The sequence below is a fragment of the Gouania willdenowi genome, chromosome 17 (genome assembly GCF_900634775.1).
Source record: "Gouania willdenowi chromosome 17, fGouWil2.1, whole genome shotgun sequence".
Classification (NCBI taxonomy): Eukaryota; Metazoa; Chordata; class Actinopteri; order Blenniiformes; family Gobiesocidae; genus Gouania; species Gouania willdenowi.
In genome coordinates, this window is record NC_041060.1 from 22,515,970 (window position 1) to 22,536,603 (window position 20,634).

At 38.8% G+C, this 20,634-nt stretch overlaps 1 protein-coding gene across 7 annotated transcripts in view; it reads left to right on the plus strand.

The window, feature by feature from the left end:
* The window catches only part of pde1cb (phosphodiesterase 1C, calmodulin-dependent b), a 140,463-nt gene that overhangs the window by 107,274 nt on the left and 12,555 nt on the right, over window positions 1-20,634 (plus strand). For all 7 annotated transcript variants that reach the window (XM_028472734.1, XM_028472732.1, XM_028472733.1 and 4 more), the window contains 9 exons: window positions 755-868; window positions 4,048-4,230; window positions 6,657-6,723; window positions 6,873-6,989; window positions 9,173-9,313; window positions 12,832-12,932; window positions 16,283-16,411; window positions 17,325-17,426; window positions 19,035-19,155. In XM_028472734.1, the coding sequence (XP_028328535.1) occupies window positions 755-868; window positions 4,048-4,230; window positions 6,657-6,723; window positions 6,873-6,989; window positions 9,173-9,313; window positions 12,832-12,932; window positions 16,283-16,411; window positions 17,325-17,426; window positions 19,035-19,155 (1,075 nt within the window). The remainder of the gene's footprint in view (window positions 1-754; window positions 869-4,047; window positions 4,231-6,656; window positions 6,724-6,872; window positions 6,990-9,172; window positions 9,314-12,831; window positions 12,933-16,282; window positions 16,412-17,324; window positions 17,427-19,034; window positions 19,156-20,634) is intronic.

Here is a 20,634-nt window from a genome sequence, read left to right on the forward strand (position 1 = left end):
CCATAATGCTTCCACACTTTTGATTCAAAACACGGTGGTGCGTCCTGAATTTCAAATTCTAAACAGATAACGCCCTTTGCTGTAAAAATAAATAAATTAAAAAAAATATATATATATTTTTTTTTTTAAGTACCGTGATTTCAATTCCACAGTATTGATGTGAACCGTGACACCATTGAATCGATTTTTAACTGCCTTATGATTAATCTTTACATCTCTAGTTGTCATGGCTTGAGTTTGCATTTAGTCTGTTTCTAGTCTCAGCGCTTTGAGATGACTTTGTTGTATTTTGCGCTTTATAAATAAAGTTGAATTGAATTTAATAGTTATAGTCCATAATAATAATAATAATTATAATAATAATAATAATAATAATAGTAATAATAATAATAATAATAATTGACTGAATTAGCAGGGATGAACTTTGAGATTTTGGTATTGCTGTGACATGCAGTTGCAGTTTTTGAAAATAGGTCAAATTTATCAACTGCATATTTGTACAGTTTATTCCCAGCTCACATTTTGTCCCTAAAACCTGATTTTATTCTCTAAAATTATGTGAGCAATGAGTAACCAAAAGCACATTTTATTGTATCATTGTTTTACCTGAAATGTCTCAGTGTTTACTTCCCGTTCCCGTGCAGGCTGAACCCCAGAGAGGCTAATCTAATATCAGTTGAAGTTGACAGATCATGTCAACATAGTCAGAGGCAGTAATCCCATTTGTTAAATGGTGGTTGTGTCTCTGTTTTAGATTACGATGTCTGGTGAAGCAGCTGGAGAGAGGAGAGGCTTCCCTCGCCGACCTTAAGAAGAACCTGGAGTATGCCGCGTCCGTGCTGGAATCGGTTTACATCGAGGAGACGAGGTGAGGAACAGTTCAGACGGGGCTGGGAAACGTATGAATGGGAACACTTCACTGGTTTATTTAGTCTTAGTGAGACCTCCACTAACGTAAATACATTAACAGCCAGCCAACACACAAACAGATCAGATGGCTGTTTAATCTTTGGGAATCAGGGTTGGGGTCAATTATAATTGTAATTGCATAACTGGTAATTAATTACAATCATGACATTGTTAGACTTGTGATGGTAAAAAATATGTAGCCATTGTAATCGTAATTGTAATCATACATTTGTAATTATAATTAGTATGAAAATTCTATAAAAACTGTCATTTACAATGTATTTAAATGCAAGCAGGTGGAACAATGTTATAGTTATGGCTAACATATTTGTAGTTTACAATTATTCAAATATATTTCATATCAACTTTTCCCACTACCTCCAGTTCTCTTCAGAATCATTTTTACCATTTAAAAAAATTTGAAATCTATGGGTATACTGACAGAAACATGGCTCAGAGACCCACACCAAAAATATTATTACCAATATTTTAATTAATAAGGAAGCCTGAGAAGATAACTAAGAGATGAAAAAACAAATTTGATGATGAATCATGTTTTTTTGTGTATTTTACATCTGATTTAAGACATGGCTGACCCGTTATCATTGGAGATGCTAACAGAAAGCTAACACAAGACGAAGGTTACGTTGTATTGAGTTACTTATTAAAGGTTAATTGTGAAATATTGTAATTGAACTTTAGTAATTGAGAACGTAATTGTAATTGACATTCAGGGGAAAAATAATTGTAATTTGAATTGTAATTGAAAAAATGCTGGTCAACGTAATCATAATTGAGTTGTAATGGATAATTGAAGACGTAATTGTAATTGAAAATATGTAATTGACCACAACAATTGTTAACAAAAGTGTTGTTTTTTGCCTAATTTACATAATAATTGATAACTATACCTTACTGTGGCCTGTAATCAACCAAAAACAAACTTGTTTTTTCTCCCCAATTTTGAGTTTTTAACAAATCTATGAAAAGCTCAGGCAAAATGTCTTTACATAACAAATTAAAAATCAAGTCTAGTATCTAGTGTATAGATCTGTAATAAAGCCATTACGCTTCTGACTGGTACTCCTAGTATCGGCCCACTGATATCGTCAGCTCGGTATTAGCATTGATAATGTATTATCGGAATATATCGCTGAGTAACTGCCTGTTTGACACAGGATGCATCAAGCATTGATCACTGTCTGATCTGCCGATCTTTCGGTCAGTCTTAAATCATCTTCAAGCTGAGGTTAGGGTTGGGAGAAACGAGGTCGGCACGGGTCAATAGTTGTAGAAGGTCCAGGATGAGGGATCTGACGTGGGCTTATAGAATTATGTAAACCTCCCATCATCTTGATCCAGGCAGATTAGGGTCAGCCATGGCATGGACGCTGCAGGACGGAGGAGGATGAACTTTCCGTGTCGCGTCACGATTATCCCCGCGATGGGGATGCTTTCTCCTCGCCATGTGAAATAGGGTTTGGTTGAGAGCGTTTACGGAGCTTTGCTCTTGATCCTTTTTACATGTCAACAAAACAGGATAGCCATGGAGAATTATAGCACACAATTGGATTTGAACCCTGCATCCCAGTGTTTCCAGAGGCCTGGGATGTTCACAGGTTACGTAAGAGGCAATATTGCTTGATGGACAGCAATACATCAGCTGTGGTAAATAACATCAAAATCTATTGTTATTAGTTATGCAACGACATGGTTCTTTATAGAAAATAATAGAATAGACCTTTAATGATCTCCAGAGGGGAAATGTACATGTTGCAGCAGCACAATAGAATAGCAGACAGTAAGAACAAAAATACCAACATAGGATAATATTGCAAATATATGATTGTGGGACAGACATAGATAAAAATAAATAAATAAATGAATGAATGAATGAAATAAATCAAATTAAATAATAAAAAACACAACAACAACGGCATAAAAAACACAGCAAATGTGCAAACGACCAATGTTCCTAGTTCCAGCGAGATTCATTTTGTCTTCTTTTTGAACGATCAACAGAACTCCTCTGACGAAGACTGGCAGTAAACATTTCCTGAAACGCCTTGTCTGAATAAACGAAACCTCGACAAATGTTCCTGTCAAAGTTAAATGACTAAATGTGCAAACTCTAACCAAATCCTCCATGAAGGCACATTTGACAGACAGCTTTTTAAATGCAAAGATGAAAAACACATCTGCAAAGTAAACTGCATTTCATGTGTCTGTGCAGTGTTTAACTGTAAAGATTTAAACTGCAATGAACTAAACACGTCTCCTTTACTTGTTTGTTGGTCTGTGCAGCGGCTGTTTCAATTCCTTCCAAACGGCATCAGTTTTGTGGCCTCGAATGAAACTTGAGGACGGTTTTCCTACTCTTCCATGTCTTCAATTATCCATGTTCAACTAATTTAACTAAATTACAATTAAGTTGACCAGCATTTTTTCCAATTACAATTAAAATTACAATTCTTATTTTTTCCCCTGAAAGTCAATTACAATTACATTCTCAATTACTAAAGTACAATTACAATTAATCACAATTACTGAGTCTTTAATAGATGAGCCCATAAAATGTAACCTTCCTTTTGTGTTAGCTTTGTGTTAGCATCTCTTATGCTAACGGGTCAGTTTGATCCATGTCTTAAATCAGCTATAAAATACACTAAAAAATACATTATTTGTTTTTCATCTCTTGGTTCCCTTGTTAGACTTCCTAATCAATGAAAATATTGGTATTCATATTTTTGCTCTGAGCCTTTTTTCCGTCAGTATAGCCCTCAATTAATTTTTTTCTTTGAATAGTAAAATAATCCTCAAGAGACCTGACATATTTTGATAATCATTAACTACTTGTGTACGCCATAGAACTGTAACATGGTTCCCAAGTTTTGTGTCGAATTACATTGTTATTGAAAGTTTTTATAAAAAATACTTTTTCAATCACGATTTCAATTATGATTACATTATAATTGTAATTAATTACCAATTATAATGGACTCCAACCCTGCGTAGCACATAACATCATTGGCTGAGCAGGGTAAAATACAGTATGTTGTTGGTTTAAACTGGATTATTAGACTGATAATTATGTTATCCCTTCACTAATGCATGTTCATTGTTCCCACATTGCTGCAGGCGTTTGGTGGACACAGAGGATGAGCTCAGCGACATCCAGTCTGAGTCTGTGCCTTCGGAGGTTCGGGATTGGCTGGCCTCCACCTTTACCAGACAGATGGGCCTGATGCTGCGACGCACCGAGGAGAAGCCACGCTTCCGCAGCATCGTACACGCCGTCCAGGCCGGTATATTTGTGGAAAGGTAAAAAAAAATAATAATCATACACACTGAAAAAATGAGTTAAACATGCAGTTATTACTTCTAAATCATTCACATGGATGACAACCGTCACGTCTCACTGCTAATGGAGAAACTTTAGTTTGGTTCAGCCATGAAAACTCTGGATACATTTAACTTCCTACAGACAAAATACTATTTATTATTATTTTTGACCAATCCCAGCCACAATGTAATTTTAATATGACGTCACTGACTCTTTCTTTTCGATCTATTCTCTTTTATTGACGTTTATGAGAGCTTTTTTCCAGTACACAGGCCTTTAAATGGTACCGGCCTCCTATCAGTCACAGCACAGTGTCAGGCGCGTTCTCACACTCCATATGAAGTCACATAAATATTCACGCAGCTGTGCAATTTACGAATATATCAGTGACACACACTGAGTTTAGAAAAACAACAACAGCATAAACAGAGGGATAAACATACATATGTGAAGTGTCATTTGTTTCTAAATTCATACAACTATTTTTTTTTTATTTAAATGAACTCATTAATGAGGAATGATAAAATAATATTGATGATAATTTAAAACAACGTTCAATGATGACATAATTCAAAACGTTTTTTTTTTTAATTTAAAGATATGTTTATTCATAATAAATAAAAAAAAAAAAAATAATAATTTCAATTTAAAAAATTAAATAAAAATTCTTGATTCAGATTCCAACCTATATTAAATATCGGTTAATGATATCGAAGGACCAATAATATCGCCCATCTCCAGTTTTTAAACTAGTACTACTAGTATACTACTAGTAGTACTAGTAACAACAACAGCGACCAGAAACTACCACATGAGAAATGTCAAGTGATGTAAAAAAAAAAAAAGAAAAAAATATAGAAATTTGTGGCCTTGCTGCTGAAAATCAGGCTAAACACAATTAATCAATCGCTCAGAGAGCTCCGTCTCCATTGCTGTGCTCTGTCACATGCAAACATGTAATCTGTAATCTATCTTAATCTGTTGGGGGGAATAAACAGGATAGACATCAGAAGGTGTGGACTGTCTTTGACTAAAACCCAGAGTAATAAACTATAACACTATACAGTGGGAATCCAATGCCTTTTGTATTTTAAAACAGTTTTAAACAGGTTAGTGATTATAAAACTGTATCTGTACGTGTAGATCGCTCATCCATACGTACAGTATGTGCTCGTACCATCTGCTGTTAATTATTGTTTCAGGGTTTCCCTCCCTTTTTTGTCTCCTTTGCTATCTATAATTTGACTTTATTTACTGACATACTAAACTTCCGAAAATCATGCCAGACATGCTTGATAAGGAGTAATGGAGTTAACTCCTTTTAGTGATTTTTTTTTACTTTTCTATGCTTCAGAAGTGCAAAACTGACAATACACACGCTCACATCACACAAAACGCCTTTGTAGGGCGAGAGTTTGCACAAGATTTCAAATGTTTGTCTGACTTGTACATATTCAACGACCTGTTGAATGAGAAAAACAGTGTTTAAAAAAAAACAAAAAACATCATAGATACTATCCAAAATTCTGGCTTGACTATTTTAACTGGTGGATTTTTTTTTTTTTTAATTTGAACATCTCTTTCCTAATAAATTGTTTAACTTCTCTCTGGCATCTATCCATGAAACCACACATCAATAGTTTAAAGATACTTCTTCTTTCTTTTTTCCTTACATTGTGATTTTGCTACATTCTTTAATTTGTATAAAATAGTTCCCATTATCCCATCGTAACTCATGATTTATCACTGGAAAGACCAAAAAAAATTTTTCCATGAATGCATTAGGATTGGTTGACGTGATATATGACTGTCCATTCATTTCTTATTATTCATTACCAGTGAATAATGAAGTGAAAATGTGTGATATTGTTCCAAAACATGAGTGTTTCCCGTTTCAGGCAGTGAATTATATTTTCTGTGAGTTTTCCATTATCGTGGAAAAGGAGGCTCTACTGGTTCTGAGTAGGTTAATATTCCCTCACAATTCTAAAGGCATAACAAAAATGGCTTAGTACAAGGTCAGGTAGTATAGAAAGGATCAAGAATAGATGACGGTCCAACTGTTGAATGTTAAGAAAGTTTTCCAAATCTCACAGAAGCTCCAGAAGGATCATCGCGTAGAAAACCAATCAAATAGTGACAAAGTTCTTCTTGTGTGTGTTTGCCTCTTATTTGAAAAGTGAAACATCTTCAAGCAAAACCTGGAGTTTCGTTGGCTTAGTGAAGCTCCTAGAATTGTTCTGCTCTGGTTTCATGGGTTTTGATTTTGTTGGTTTTTAAACCCTGAGCTCTGTTTTCTCAGCATTCCTTTACCACCAATGTTTCCCTGCCATAACACCGTATTGTCAGTGTGGTTCCACTCCTCGCTGCTCCGCCTGTGATGTTTTTTATCTCCCCCACACAGGATGTACCGACGCACCTCCAACATGGTGGGACTCAGCTACCCAGCGTCTGTCATATCTGTGCTGAAGGTACGAACACACGCGCTCACGGCAAAGCTGAACCGCACCAATATGAAATAATGACGCCCGCTCAAAGCTACGGGCTTTTTAAAGAGAGGGAAGACTTTTTCTCTTCTAGCTCCTCTACTTCTGTTTGACTTCTTCACTCCTCCACACAGAATGTGGACAAGTGGTCGTTTGACGTCTTCGCTTTGAACGAATCCAGCGGCGAGCACGCCCTCAAGTTTATTTTCTACGAGTTGCTCACAAGATACGACCTCATCAGTCGCTTTAAGGTAAAGACAGAAAGATGGTTTTTGTTCCTATTCAATGAGAAATCAAACGTTTCTTTGTGTTTGGATGAAGACTCTTATTTGACAGTGTTAGGACCTAACTTACATCCTTTTATCCGTTAAAGCAGAACTAAGTAATTTTTTCACCTTAATAAATCCTTCTCGTAGGGTGAGGGTTAGGGTTAATAATAAATTGATTTATTTTATTGCTTAATTGTGACCATCACCAGCCCTCCCTAAGGAAGGTAAGAAATATTTTATTATAGGGAGGATATAAAAAGGGAGAGCAGTGTTACACCTAGGTGGAGGGGGGGAGGGGAAAGGGAGCAGGGAGGAGAGACTCAAGGTAGGAAATGTAAAGGGTGGGGAAGAATAGATTATTTTACAGTGAGGGTGAGGTGTGAAGTTGTAGAACATATTGTGCTTATTATGTTGTGTAATCAAGCCAGTATAGTGACAAGTGTGAAGCTTAGCTAGAAAGTTGGTGGCTGTGGACAGGGGGAATGAGTGAGTGGTAGTACCTAAAGCAGGTATTTGGGATAAACGTGTCTAAAGTTAAGCCCAGTATGAGTTTTATCTCACATCCCAAGCCGTGCCAGTGCATCGTAGACCAGTAGATGTGCAAAAACCGCTACCGCAAACCCAGGAACTGCCCTGGGCCCGCAGATGCAGCCAGGCCAGCAGAAAGAGCGGGGGCCAGGGAGCCACTGCCCCACGGCCGAGCAGCCCCCCAGACGCCCCCAAGATCTCAGGCCGAGAGGCAGCCACCACCCCCCACACACACATCCGAGGAAGCCCCAAGCAGCCGAGCACCCAGCGCATCCCGCCACCGACCCCCAACCCCCAACCCCAAGGCCCCCTTCCAGCATCCCGCCCCCCCCCACTCACTCCCCATTGGGTTATAACCTAACCCTAACCCTAAGACGCTACTCTTGTACTTTGATAACGGTACCAACAGCACCGGTGGTTGTCCGTACGGCAACCGTACAAATAGACACTTTCCTTTTTTTAAAGAGCCTTTTGATAACTAAATGGGCCAATAATATCATGTGAACACAAACAACCAATTAACCTAAAAGTTTAATAAAAGAATGATGATTCAGCCTTAAAGAAGCATGGACAATTGCCCGTCACGGAGCACATTTGTCTCTCGCTCTGAGCGACAGCTGTCAAATCTGCCATGTTTCTGCACCACAGACAGCGCAAAATCACCGCTAATTTAGCCACTCATCACAAAGGTCACTAAACTTTCAGAACACAGAAACCCATTTACAAACTTTTACACCCATAGGGCCATAACTCCTCTAATGAATCAGCAACTCACCAAAAAAAAAAAGGAAAATAAAATGTGTTTATCTTTTTATTTGTCCAAAACAGCAAAATAAAAAGAACAGGACATGGAGCCCCATGTATCCTCACAACTTTCAACTCAATAAAAGACACAGCTGTCCAAATACGCATCCATCCATTTTCTGTCTGCTGGTGCTTATCTCCAGCTCTCAATGGGCGTTAGGTTGGGGTACACCCTGGACAGGGCACCAGTCCATCACAGAGCAACACACAGACACTCAACTACTCACATTCACTCTTACAGGCAATTTGGAGACTGCAATCAACCCAACAGTCTTGTTTTTTGTCTTTTTTGTGGGAGGAAGCCAAAGCACCTGGAGAAAACCCATGCAGAACATGCAAACTCCATACAGAAAGGACACAAGTGTCCACAAATAGGTGCAGGTCAAGATCTGGGAGGTGCCGGATTGTGTTCTGGCAGGATCCGGTCGTGATGGAGGGAGGCAGTCCAGAGAGGAATATGTGTGACACATTAAGGAGAAAACAGAGAGTGTAGCGACTCTTAAAACTATTATTTTATTTCAAAATAAAGCTATTTCTATGTAAATGATATTGTCTTATTGTATAATGCATGTGAGGAAATCTCCATATATATTGCCAAGCCCTTTGTTCAGATGACTGTAAACATAAACAGCAGCTTAAAAAACTGCCTCAAGAATCAATGTTTAAGAGCATTTTTTCTTTACATCAGTCCACAACCCACTTACTCTGGGTCCCAGCCCACAGTTTGAGAACTTTTGGCATCGATGCTTCAATCCTTTTCATGTGTACGTGCTAATTGTTTGTATCACCAAACAGCTTTGTCAACGTTGTCTTCTCACTGTTTGCTGTTTCAGATCCCGATTTCAGCCGTGGTGTCCTTCGTGGAGGCTCTTGAAGTGGGATACAGCAAACATAAAAACCCTTACCACAACCTGATGCACGCCGCCGACGTCACGCAGACCGTGCACTACCTTCTACTGAAGACTGGGATGGTGGTAAGTATACGTCAGCAGATTGTTTCTGCTGCAAACCAAATTAAAAAAAGGGAAGCTTTGGAGATTTGGGCTTATTCTGTGAAGTCACAGGGATTTGGTGGCGTACGTTCGCCTAATTGCAGCTTTGCTTGGCGTGAAGCGTCTAAATATGGCTGCTCCTTTATAATCTGAGAGTGCATTAACTCTGTGTTGTTGTTGTTTTTTTTTTGGTTTTTTTTTTAATGAGAAGCAACCTTTAAATCCAGGTTTGCTTTAGTTTTCAGCTTTGAAAACAACAAGCACAGTTTTATCTTTCCAAATCAGATATTTCTGTTGCTGCTTTAATAAAAACACCAAACAGAGGTCGAAAGTCATACATTTTTATTTAATCACCATATTAAGGCGGCTGCAACAGCTGTCAAAGCGCTGCCTTTTTCCGGGCGGGGGCCTCGTGTATTAAACCCCATTACGAGTGGAGCCAGAGGCTCCTGGGAGAGCAGCATCTATCACCTGGCAGGCCCTGCAGGCTGCATTTAATCAAGCATCACCAGGTGATCCATAACACCGACAGCCCTGCATCGGCTTCTCTGCAAACGTGCTGATCACTCAGCGGTATCGACGTGCACACCATGATGACGTGCACATCGCAGAGTGTGTTTGCAGTGGATCCTGAGGCTTGTTGTTGTTTGCTGTTATTTACATGTCAGCAGACTTCTTTAAACTATGGATGCACTATTAGCCAAAAAGAGCAAAAATCCTAATTTCCATATACTGGTCAAATTGTAAGATTTGGCCTATAAGACGACCCATTAACAGCCCCACCCCTTTAGCCTTTGAGCCTGCTCATCCAGCACTGTTACATGCTAAGGGACTTGCACATTGAATTACCGGTAGTTTCTTTAACCCTAACCTGTGAAGAAGCCATAATGTCAGCATTTGGGAAGAGGATTAAACATTGCCAAATCCCCAAGTCGGTGTTTACCAATCCTGGTGTCATTTTACAGCTTTAAGCTGAAAGCAGACCTGAAGCTTCAATGCAATGATCACTTATAAAGATTAGTTCTTCCTCTGTCCTTTGAATGTTTAGTTTCTATAGGAATAAATTCTAACCAATACTTTTTTTATTTGTCTAAATGTCTTTTTTCCTTGTAATTAAATTGTTTTTCTTACATTTGCACAATTTCTTATACTTTAAATATTGCTCAAATGTTTAGAGCAGGGGTGTCAAGCTCATTTTTTTTTTGGTTCAAGGGCAAACAAGAAGTAATAATAATAATATTAATAATACATTTTATTTGTAACACACTTTTCATTCAGGGAATCGCAAAGTGAAGAAAACACACACATTTAAAATTTGTGACTGCAGAGGAGAGATTTATGGTCTGATTGTCAAAGATGAGCTGTGGTGTGGATGAAGTAGGTTGATTTCAAGTGGGCCGCAGATTTTAGGCATTAAAACAAGCAATTTCAACATTAAAGGTCCTATATCATGTTATTTTTCATATTCAAAGTTAAAATTAATGCTCAACTTGTATATTTCCCGTTCCAACCTTTCCTACCAGGCTAACCTGCTTCTAAGCCATTCAAACACAATGCCAAACTGGTCTCCAATCTTTTCTAACAAGTAGCAGTTTACATGCATTATATTCAATTAATGCAAATCTTGTCCTATTTTTAGTTTTTATTTTTCATTTGTTTTTTGATTATTTAAAGGTCCTATATCATGCTGTTTTTCACCCATCTCCATGTGTTTTAAGAACCCCAACAACATATATCAGTTTTATATAGCGCTTTTCTGGGCACTCAAAGTTGCTTTACAATGAAGGGAGCAGTGTTCGGGGCCGGTGCCTTGCTCAAGGGCATCTCGGCAGTGCTTGAGAAGTGCCCCGGCACCTCTCCAGCTACCAGAACAACTTCCGTTCTTTTGGTCTGTACTGGGACTTGAACCGGCGACCCTCCGGCTCCCAACCCATGTCCCTACGGACTAAGCCACTGCCGCCAACATAATATTTGAGGTTTATTTTTCCAAACTCGCCTACTTAACGAGCCTACTTATGCATATTCATGGGGAGGCATGTTTGTAGACGCAGAATTCATGCCTTGCTCTGGAGATCAGTGCAGTGCTGCAGCAGCAGCGGAGATCAGCTGCTTCAAACACCGGAGTGTTAAGCTGCTGAGTCACTTTCTTCTCCTCCTTATCTTTATTAACTACAGGAATAGTGCATTTAAGGTGATAATAACTTGTTTTGTCCAACCGCTACGTCGCATTGTGTCATAAACATGTCAGTTCAAGTCAAAGGCGATACAAAGCGATATAACGGATACTAAAAATGGAACGGCTCAGAGCATTGAAAAGTTGCTTGCATGGTTTGTAGGGGGCATCGCTTGTACTGTACCCGCGGCTACAGTTGGATATACTTGCATTTGGTACTTACTCTGTACACCTGCAGCAGGCACTTCCTGGAGGGGCGGTTCAGTCTTCAGTGACGACTGACAGCTTGTTTTTCAGAAGAAGGCAGAGCAGCAGCTGAGAGAGCAGGATTAGTGAGGATTTCTGAGATCCAGGAAGGAAGCTCAATAATGCTTTGGGGGTGTTTTTGATAAGGAATTAACATTATAACAAGGTTAAAAGCTCAAAAAAGTTGATTTAGCATGATATAGGACCTTTAATGTCCCCAAGTTTGCACTTCAATGTATAAATTATACATAAAGTATGTAAGGCGCCAACAAAATCCAAAATCTCTATTAAAATTCCTTGATTTTGTGACCAGTTATTATGTAATTTGGGACTAATTATGTGAAATAATTTCAGTGAAATTGAGTTCTTTGAACAATTTGAGATTTAAAATGACTGCAGTCATGCATGGGAAAATTGCCATCCTCCAAATATTGTGGAGTTTCATTGTATTTAGAATGGCTGAAAGATCTGCAACTGAATTATTTGTTAATTTACACTGTAATTAATTTTTCTATTTCTACTTTTTCCCGCGGGCCGAATTGGATGGTTTGTCCAGCGGACCTTGAGTTTGACACATGGTTTAGAGCGTTGAAATGGAGTGAGATTTCATACAGTTTGAAATGATATTTTCATACTTGAAACTCTTGGATTTTTTAAATATACAAACTTTAAATGATATATTTGCCTTGTGTGGTGAGTCATAAGAGTGACAATGCAGATTAGAGGATGAAGAGTAGGAAGAGGAGGAATCCCAGCAAAGCCTGTCTTATCTGAAGTTTCCTTTTTGCTTCTCCAACCTTTCCTCAATCCTTCTCCTTTCATCCCTAACGGGAACGTAATCCCCCCCTAACCCAATACTTTTCCATATCTGTGTGCTGCGATGTATTCCCTTCATCCATCCTATTTCCACTCATTCCCTCCTCTTGTGCTGATTGCTCCGTCTTCCTTTTTGTCAATGGCTCCTCCATCTTGCTGTAACCAAAATACTCCTCCATACGATCCGTCTTCTTATCTCCACCCCCTGCTGCTTCTCTCACCCATCCTCATCCATCCTCATCCATCCTCTTCTTCTCCTTTCCAGCACTGGCTGACGGAGCTGGAGATCTTTGCCATGATCTTTGCGGCGGCGGTGCATGACTACGAGCACACGGGAACAACGAACAACTTCCACATTCAGACAAGGTAATGGATGAGAGGATCAAAAATGCATGGCAGCGGCCGGCTCCGATCAATGCTTTCATTTACAGCACACTGGGAACCGACTGGAGCGGGACCGGGGTCCAGATGAGGCCTCCACACAGGCTGCTTCTCTCCACTGTCGTTAATGAGTTCTGAGAGACAGAGGCAACAATCATTCAGTCATTAAAAAGCCATAAGCTTAATATGCTGCATACTTAGAAAGTAACAGTATATTAACTATCTTAAGACTAAAAATATAGTCATTTTTCATTTTCAGAGACATCTGTTCTCGTTTGCGTTTGAAGGATTCCTGCAGATTCCTCTGATTGAAAACACAGCACGCACGCACACACACACACACACAGTATGCTTTGAAGAACATGTTTTGATGATATTTGGTAAAACTGGACCAAAAAAAAAGATTTAAACTCAATTAAATGTTCATCAGAGCAGAAGACTAAACGTATTACTGTGATGGGTAGGGCTGGGCGATATGGACCAAAACTTATATTTTGATATTTTTTCTCAAAAAAATTATATACGATATTAATCGGGATAATTTTGTTGTTTAGAGGAAGGTCTGGGTTAAGGAAATCTATCTAACTGTGCTTTTCATGCTGTTCTGAGAAGTAGTGATAGCGGTGACTCTGAATGGGATCATTGTTCATGCAGTGAGAAACCATATTTGTACACTCGGGCGGATTCACTAAGATCTGAAATAACGGGTGGTAATTCAGTTGCTTTTCTAAATCCTTTAGTGACGCAGTTTCCTCACCTGCTGCACGGAATTCACAAGTTTGCAGCAATGATTAGCACACATGCAGAACTGGTGCAGACCGCCCTTATTTAAATGACCATTTTGAATGTGTTGTGATGAACATGTAGGGTGAATATGAGTGCGCGTGAGCGAAAATAAAAATGTGAAGCAGCAGAATTAGGGGTGTTAGTAGAGGAAACGAATAAAAAAATGGATGAATTACAGCAGATAGATAGATATATAGATGAATAGCTAGATAGATAGTGTAGATAGATAGATAGATGATAAATAGATAGATAGATATTCTTTATTCATCCCACAGTGGAGAAATGTGCGTGGATGTGACTGCGCGCACCCATGCGCGCGACTGATTGCGTGCGTGTGTGAGACAGTGACCCATGGAGGAAAGATGGACGCACATCCAGCGTTTTTTCTCTCTCTCTCTCTCTCTCACACACACACACACACACAACTGGAGCCTTTTTTCCAAGTGCGCTGTGTTTTCTGTCTACATTTACTGCAGCAATGATCTCTGCGTGTGTGTTTGCACCTGCTTTTCAGTTGTACTATTTACTGGTACTAAAACTATCACCGCAAACAGTTCCAGGTTTCATGAATCGCATTGCTCCCCCTGCATAGATGTATTTGCATTTCCTCCTCCCATATTTTTGCTCCCCCTAGGAGATCCACCTACTATGCATATTCATTAGGGGGATACTTGACAAAATGGATTGAGGGCACATTGGGAAGCGCAGCGGCAGCACACTCCTCATTCTCTGGGCTTTGTAGCCCTTATTAGTGCGTGGAGTGACGTTTGCACACGTTTTAATACCCCTAAACCTTTAGTGAATCTGCCCCTCTGTGTAATGGAGCCACTCCCCCCCCACACACACACACACACACACACAACTGACATCTATGTACATTGAAAGTGCCATACATTTAGATATGTTGTGGTTAATTTAATATGTTAATGCATATGTTGAGGCTAATTTACCATTATCCCCATCTCAACAGGTCCATTAATTCAGTGCATGCATCATCACTTACATCAGAGATTAACAATTTTAATTTTAATTTAATTATCAACATTTATGTCAGCATTTAGAATAAAGACCACTCTGAGTGTTAATGTGGGAAAGAACAAAGGTTTTTTTTGTCTTTTTTGGTATCATTTTGTGTATTTCTGTTAACATTTTGTGTGTTTTTCTCTTATTTTGTGTAGTTTTTTGTTGTTTTGTGTCAATGGGATCATTTTGTGTATTTTTCTGTCATTTTGAGTGTATTTATTAGTTTGTGTGATTTGGGTCATAACTTGTAACTCGTCAGCTTCTATTGTTGTAAATATCTGTAGTAATATTATTATTATTTATTGTTGTAAATAGCTGTGGTAGTAATGGTATTATTATTATTATTATTATTATTATTATTATTATTATTATCTGATTTTATCTTTTACCCCTGTTATGTGTGCACTGGTATTTGGTCCTTTTTTGGTTAACGGTTAAAGGTCTTTTACTTATCTATGTATGTTTTCTTTCTTCTGCTCTTCTTTCTTCTTGTTTGGTGTTTGTTCTTTTTTTTGAAGTATTTCTTGAGCAGCTGTAACGCATGTAATTTCTCGCTGGGATAAATGAAGTATTTCTGATTCTTATTCTGATTCTGATATGTGGCTCCTCCTCCACCAGATTTCCATGTCAGACTTACGTCATTTAAATGTGCTTCAGAAATGTATCTGTGCCTCTGTGTTTCTAGCTCTATGTCTGATTGAAAGCCACAGAGAAGAGTTACTCTCATGCCTGCAGGGTCGTGTCCAGTCGAACTGAAGTGAGCTTGATGTATTTGCTGCAGAAAGTCATGACTTGATAGATTTTCTTCTCCTCCTCTGGTGTGGGAAGTTCCCAGACTGCAGCAGAAACTTCTGCACACTTTGTATTCTCGGCACATTGCACAAGCTCTAAGTTTAATGTGAAATAAACTGTAAATAAATGAAACGCTGGGAACACGTCGGCACCACTGCACTGAAGCACAGATTCTATGGCAGGGGTCACCAACGCGGTGCCCGCGGGCACCAGGTCGCCCGTAAGGACCAGATGAGTCGCCCGCTGGCCTGTTCTAAAAATAGCTCAAATAGCAGCACTTACCAGTGAGCTTTTATATATATAGATTTATTTATTTAGCTATTCTTGTTTAAATCACACTTACATGTAACTTAGAAATGACAATACATATATATAAACACTTAAAATGTAAAGTGTTTTTTGTGTTTAATACATACTTGCCAACCCTCCCGATTTTCTCCTGATTTCTGCCCGACATTGTCCGGGCGGACCATCCTTCACTGAGCGTCGTTTCCAGCCGGACAATAATAACGATTACACCGCATAAGAAGAGGAAGAAGACTCTTCTTCCTCTTCTTATGCGGTGTAATTATATTATTGTAATAATAATATTGTTGTAATAATAATAACGATTACACCGCATAAGTGTGTATCAAACTGGTAGCCCTTCGCATTAATCAGTACCCAAGAAGTAGCTCTTGGTTTCAAAAAGGTTGGTGACCCCTGTTCTATGGTAACACAGCTCTGTGTTTCAGGTCTGACACGGCCATCCTGTACAACGACCGCTCGGTGTTGGAGAGTCATCACGTGAGCGCGGCGTACCGCCTGCTGCAGGAAGACGACGAAATGAATATCCTATACAACCTCTCCAAGGACGACTGGAGGTCAGTGAGGCGTATGTTTGCAGATTTCCTCGTTGCATCTCAAAGGTTAAAGGTAAAATGTTACAATTTACCATCAAACCAGGAACAGTTCTTACTTGACCTTTGTCTGAAATACAAAGAGCTGTGGGAGGCTTCAAACTGGATAACAAATAAACACAATCAGCTACCAAAGGTGAGGCTGAAGACAGTGGTGATGCTATTAGCATCAACAAGACACAAGGGAATTATACAGCAGTGCTCATGGCCCGTGGGCCTTTGGAGCATCCAATTCGGCCTGCAGGAGAAAATGAAAATAAGACATTATTAATAGACAGAAAACATTAATTATTGTGTAAATGAAACTCAACAATGGTTTGAAGGGGTGCACAGTTTTACCTGGTGCTTATATTGGATGATTGCAGTTTTTTTATGTTAAACAGTTGAAAAAACTCACTTCTTACAAAATCCTTAAATTTTTCTCAAATTATGAGACAATATTTCCCTTAATTAAATATAAGTCGGTCACAAAATCTAGGAAATTTAAAGTGAAGATCCTGCTGGGACTGATATCTGTCACTTTTTGCTTTGATATTGTCGGTTTCTGGCATATTTTGTCATTTATGAATATGTAGAAGTGCGAACTGGGCCATAATAATGTTGAAATGACTCGTTACTTCAGATCAAACTGCTCCGTATTTGGCCCCTCACCTAAAATGAGTTTGATACACCTTACTTTAGAGCAAACTGGAGTTTCACTTCTTTATATCAGGGAACAGCAAAGAAACCATGAGGTTTGTGGATGAAGTAGATTAAGTGCTACCAGATAGTAAGAAGCCCTTTCATAATAAAAGCACAATATTTTGGCAATTAAATAAAAAAAAAAAAATTTTCTTTGCGTAAGGTGGTTCAGAAGCGTTTGCGTTTTTTGTTTCAGAGAGCTTCGGGCTCTGGTGGTGGAAATGGTTTTAGCCACTGACATGTCCTGCCACTTCCAGCAAGTCAAAGCCATGAAGAACTTCCTACAACAGCCTGAGGGGTGAGTAAATGTCTACAGGCTGACGTTTACAGAGTGTGAAACAAACAGGTGTGACACCAGTTTGACCTTATCTTTGAGTTTCCATCTTATCAGAATTACAATATATATTCAAACATATATTTTTACAGATTTGATTCCTCTGTCAGTCTCCCTCACAGTCCCTTAGTCACTCGTGAATAGGTGGGAGATTTTTTAAGTTCTCCGCTTGAGGCTTCCTCCACCATTAAAACATACATGTTGGGCTTTTTCTCATCCAACAGGGTTCAGTTTTATGTGCAATGTTGGATATCACACCTTTATTTCACCTTAGACTACAGATATTGGTCATTGGATAGTATAGGCATCAATCAGACATTATGTTTTCCTGCTGGTCATTTCAGTAAAGCAGCAGGTCGTTCATGTTTTTATGTTGTGAAGTCTCTAAATACGTGTAACTGCTGCGCTTTAGATGCTAAAGCCAAAATAACGACTATTATCAGGCTCTGGTGTGAATGAAGACACCCCGACCTTCAGGGTTTCTCCTCCCCTCGTCGCAAACAATTGCTGACTGCAAGAATGTAAAGCCATTAATGAGAGGCTCCAGTCAGAGTGGACGTGAATGTAAAGTCGTCCTTCTCAATCTGTGTGACCTTGTAGGTGTTAGGAGAGATAAGCATTGGTCCAATCATCACATTCACAATCACTTCAAATGATTACCGTATCCGATCCGCTGGGTGTTCTAGTGTAAACTGACTAAATCCTGGATGGTTAGTAGATATTTTTAGAGGGAAGTGTTTCCACCTTGTGAAGAACAAACAGGCACTAAATGACAAGCATCAGAGCCTTTATAGAAGAAGACGTGTTCTCTCTTGTATTTATGCTGCACATAATTGGTCTGTTGGTGGTGGGAGTGTCACTGGGCGTGCATGGATAAGCAGGGGTGACTTTACACTGGTAGGGTTGCATTTGTGTGGAACATTGGGAGTGGAGTAAATATCTATCTATCTATCTATCTATCTATCTATCTATCTATCTATCTATCTATCTATCTATCTGTCTATCTACAGTATCTATCTATCTATCTATCTATCTATCTATCTATCTATCTATCTATCTATCATTCTGTCTCTAGCTCAATATATCCCTCTTGTACTCTCACTCTTTTCTCTCCATTTCTATCTATTTCACTATCTATCTATTTCCATATATTTCCTACTCTATCTCTATCTCTGAGTAATTTTGTTCTGTGCGTGCTTGAGTGTGTGCGTGCGTGTGTGAGAGAAAACACCCCACAATTTGTGTCCTCTGTAGTTTTATAATTACCATTTATATAGTACCACGGGCAGTGTGCCGAGAGAGAGAAATGTCTTTGTTTCCTGTTTGCGAATACACAGAAAGGACTAATCTAAAATAATGTGAAGGTAAACAAAGGGGAAGGGGAATTTACTGACACACACATACACGCACACATTGACATTTCAATAATGAAAATGTTTTCTCTGCATTGTCCATCAAAGCTTTACTTGTAGCCCATAGGTGTAGCTGTTTGTTTTAAAGTTTACTACAAACCAGCTCTGGTCACAACTGCACATCATTGATGGTGAGCCAGCGAGTCTTGTTCTGTTGCAGCATCGATAAGCCCAAAGCTCTGTCTCTGCTGCTGCACACGGCCGACATCAGCCATCCAGCAAAGAGCTGGGACCTGCACCACCGCTGGACCACATCCTTACTGGAGGAGTTCTTCAGACAGGTGACCATCTTCACCCAAAGCTCACAGGATCCATGCTTCCCTCACAATATTCATGCCATCAAAGCCATGTTGTATATGTCTAACCTATCAGATCTGTCACAGTCTGTGTGTCTCTCCCATGTACCAGCGCAAAATATAAACAATTGAACTCATTCACTGCCGGCCATATTAGAGCATTTTGACTGATTTTTAAAGACCCACAGAATATTTTGTACAATGACAATCTAAAATTTGATTCTGAAAGATTAGACTCTCTACTTTCACTAGGAAAAAAAGGGTTTCGAGCTTGTTTTGTTCTTCCATATTCAGCAGTTGAATATAGGTAGTTTCACACAAAATGCCAGTTTCTGAGCAAAAAGCTGAGAAAATAGGCTTTTTCTAAAAAAAAATCCTGTCAGTGACTTTGAAACTATTTTTTTTTTTTTTGCTTTGGTGACAACGCACCCTTCTTTGACACTAAAAAAAACCTCAGATAGCAAAATAATAATTTTGCCACCAAAACCTGGCTTTTGATGCAAAATTATTATTTTGCTATCATGGTTAATCTCTCATTCAAAGGTGCGCTGCTGCCACCTACATAGCACCAGTTGGTCACTACATCATAGCAACCCCCGTTGAAAAACACAATTGACGTACATATACGCCATTGGCAGTGAGCGTTTGGATTTGAACTGACGTATATTTACGTCAATGGCAGTTAATGAGTTAATGTACAAATACATTCAGTGATCAAAACAAGCATTTGTTTTTCAACATTGTTAAAGAAATGTTCTGTGTATGTGTGATCTATATCAGACATGTACAGCCACCACATGCAGCCCTCTGCAATTTTTTGTGTGCCACCAAAAACAATGACTCCAATACATGCAAAATGACAAAAAACTATAAAATGCTCTAAAAAATTAACATAAAAGTAAATGCATAAAAGGACTCCAAAAGTACGCAGATAGCACCAAAAAATACACAATGGCAACATTTATCAATCATTTGTATGTTTAGATCTGCGTACAACGTGCCTTTGATCATATTCACGCAAGCTGACCTCATGTGTGCAAATCTGAGTGATTTTGTGATTTTTCAGCATCAAAATTTGACCGAGACTGAAAATAAAGTATTAAACCAACCTCAGCTGTCATTTAAGCATAAGCAGACACACATTCAGAACTGATCTAAAGGGATAATTAAAACAAATTAGCCCACGTTATTACTGATACATCTTTTTTGGTTTTCCTTTCAATACCTAATAACCCTGCTAATAAAGTCTGCTACTGAGCAGGAGCACATAGGTTCACCTAACACACACACACACACACACACACACACACACACGGGACGCACATCTATGTGCTGTAGCCCAGTGATGCGCTGTACAGAGGAAATAGGACCAAATTCATGCTTTGAAATGTAAAAACTTCCTTTAATTTTTACAAATGCTTGCAGTAATCGCTAATGTGATGAATTATAGGTGAAATTGGCTAA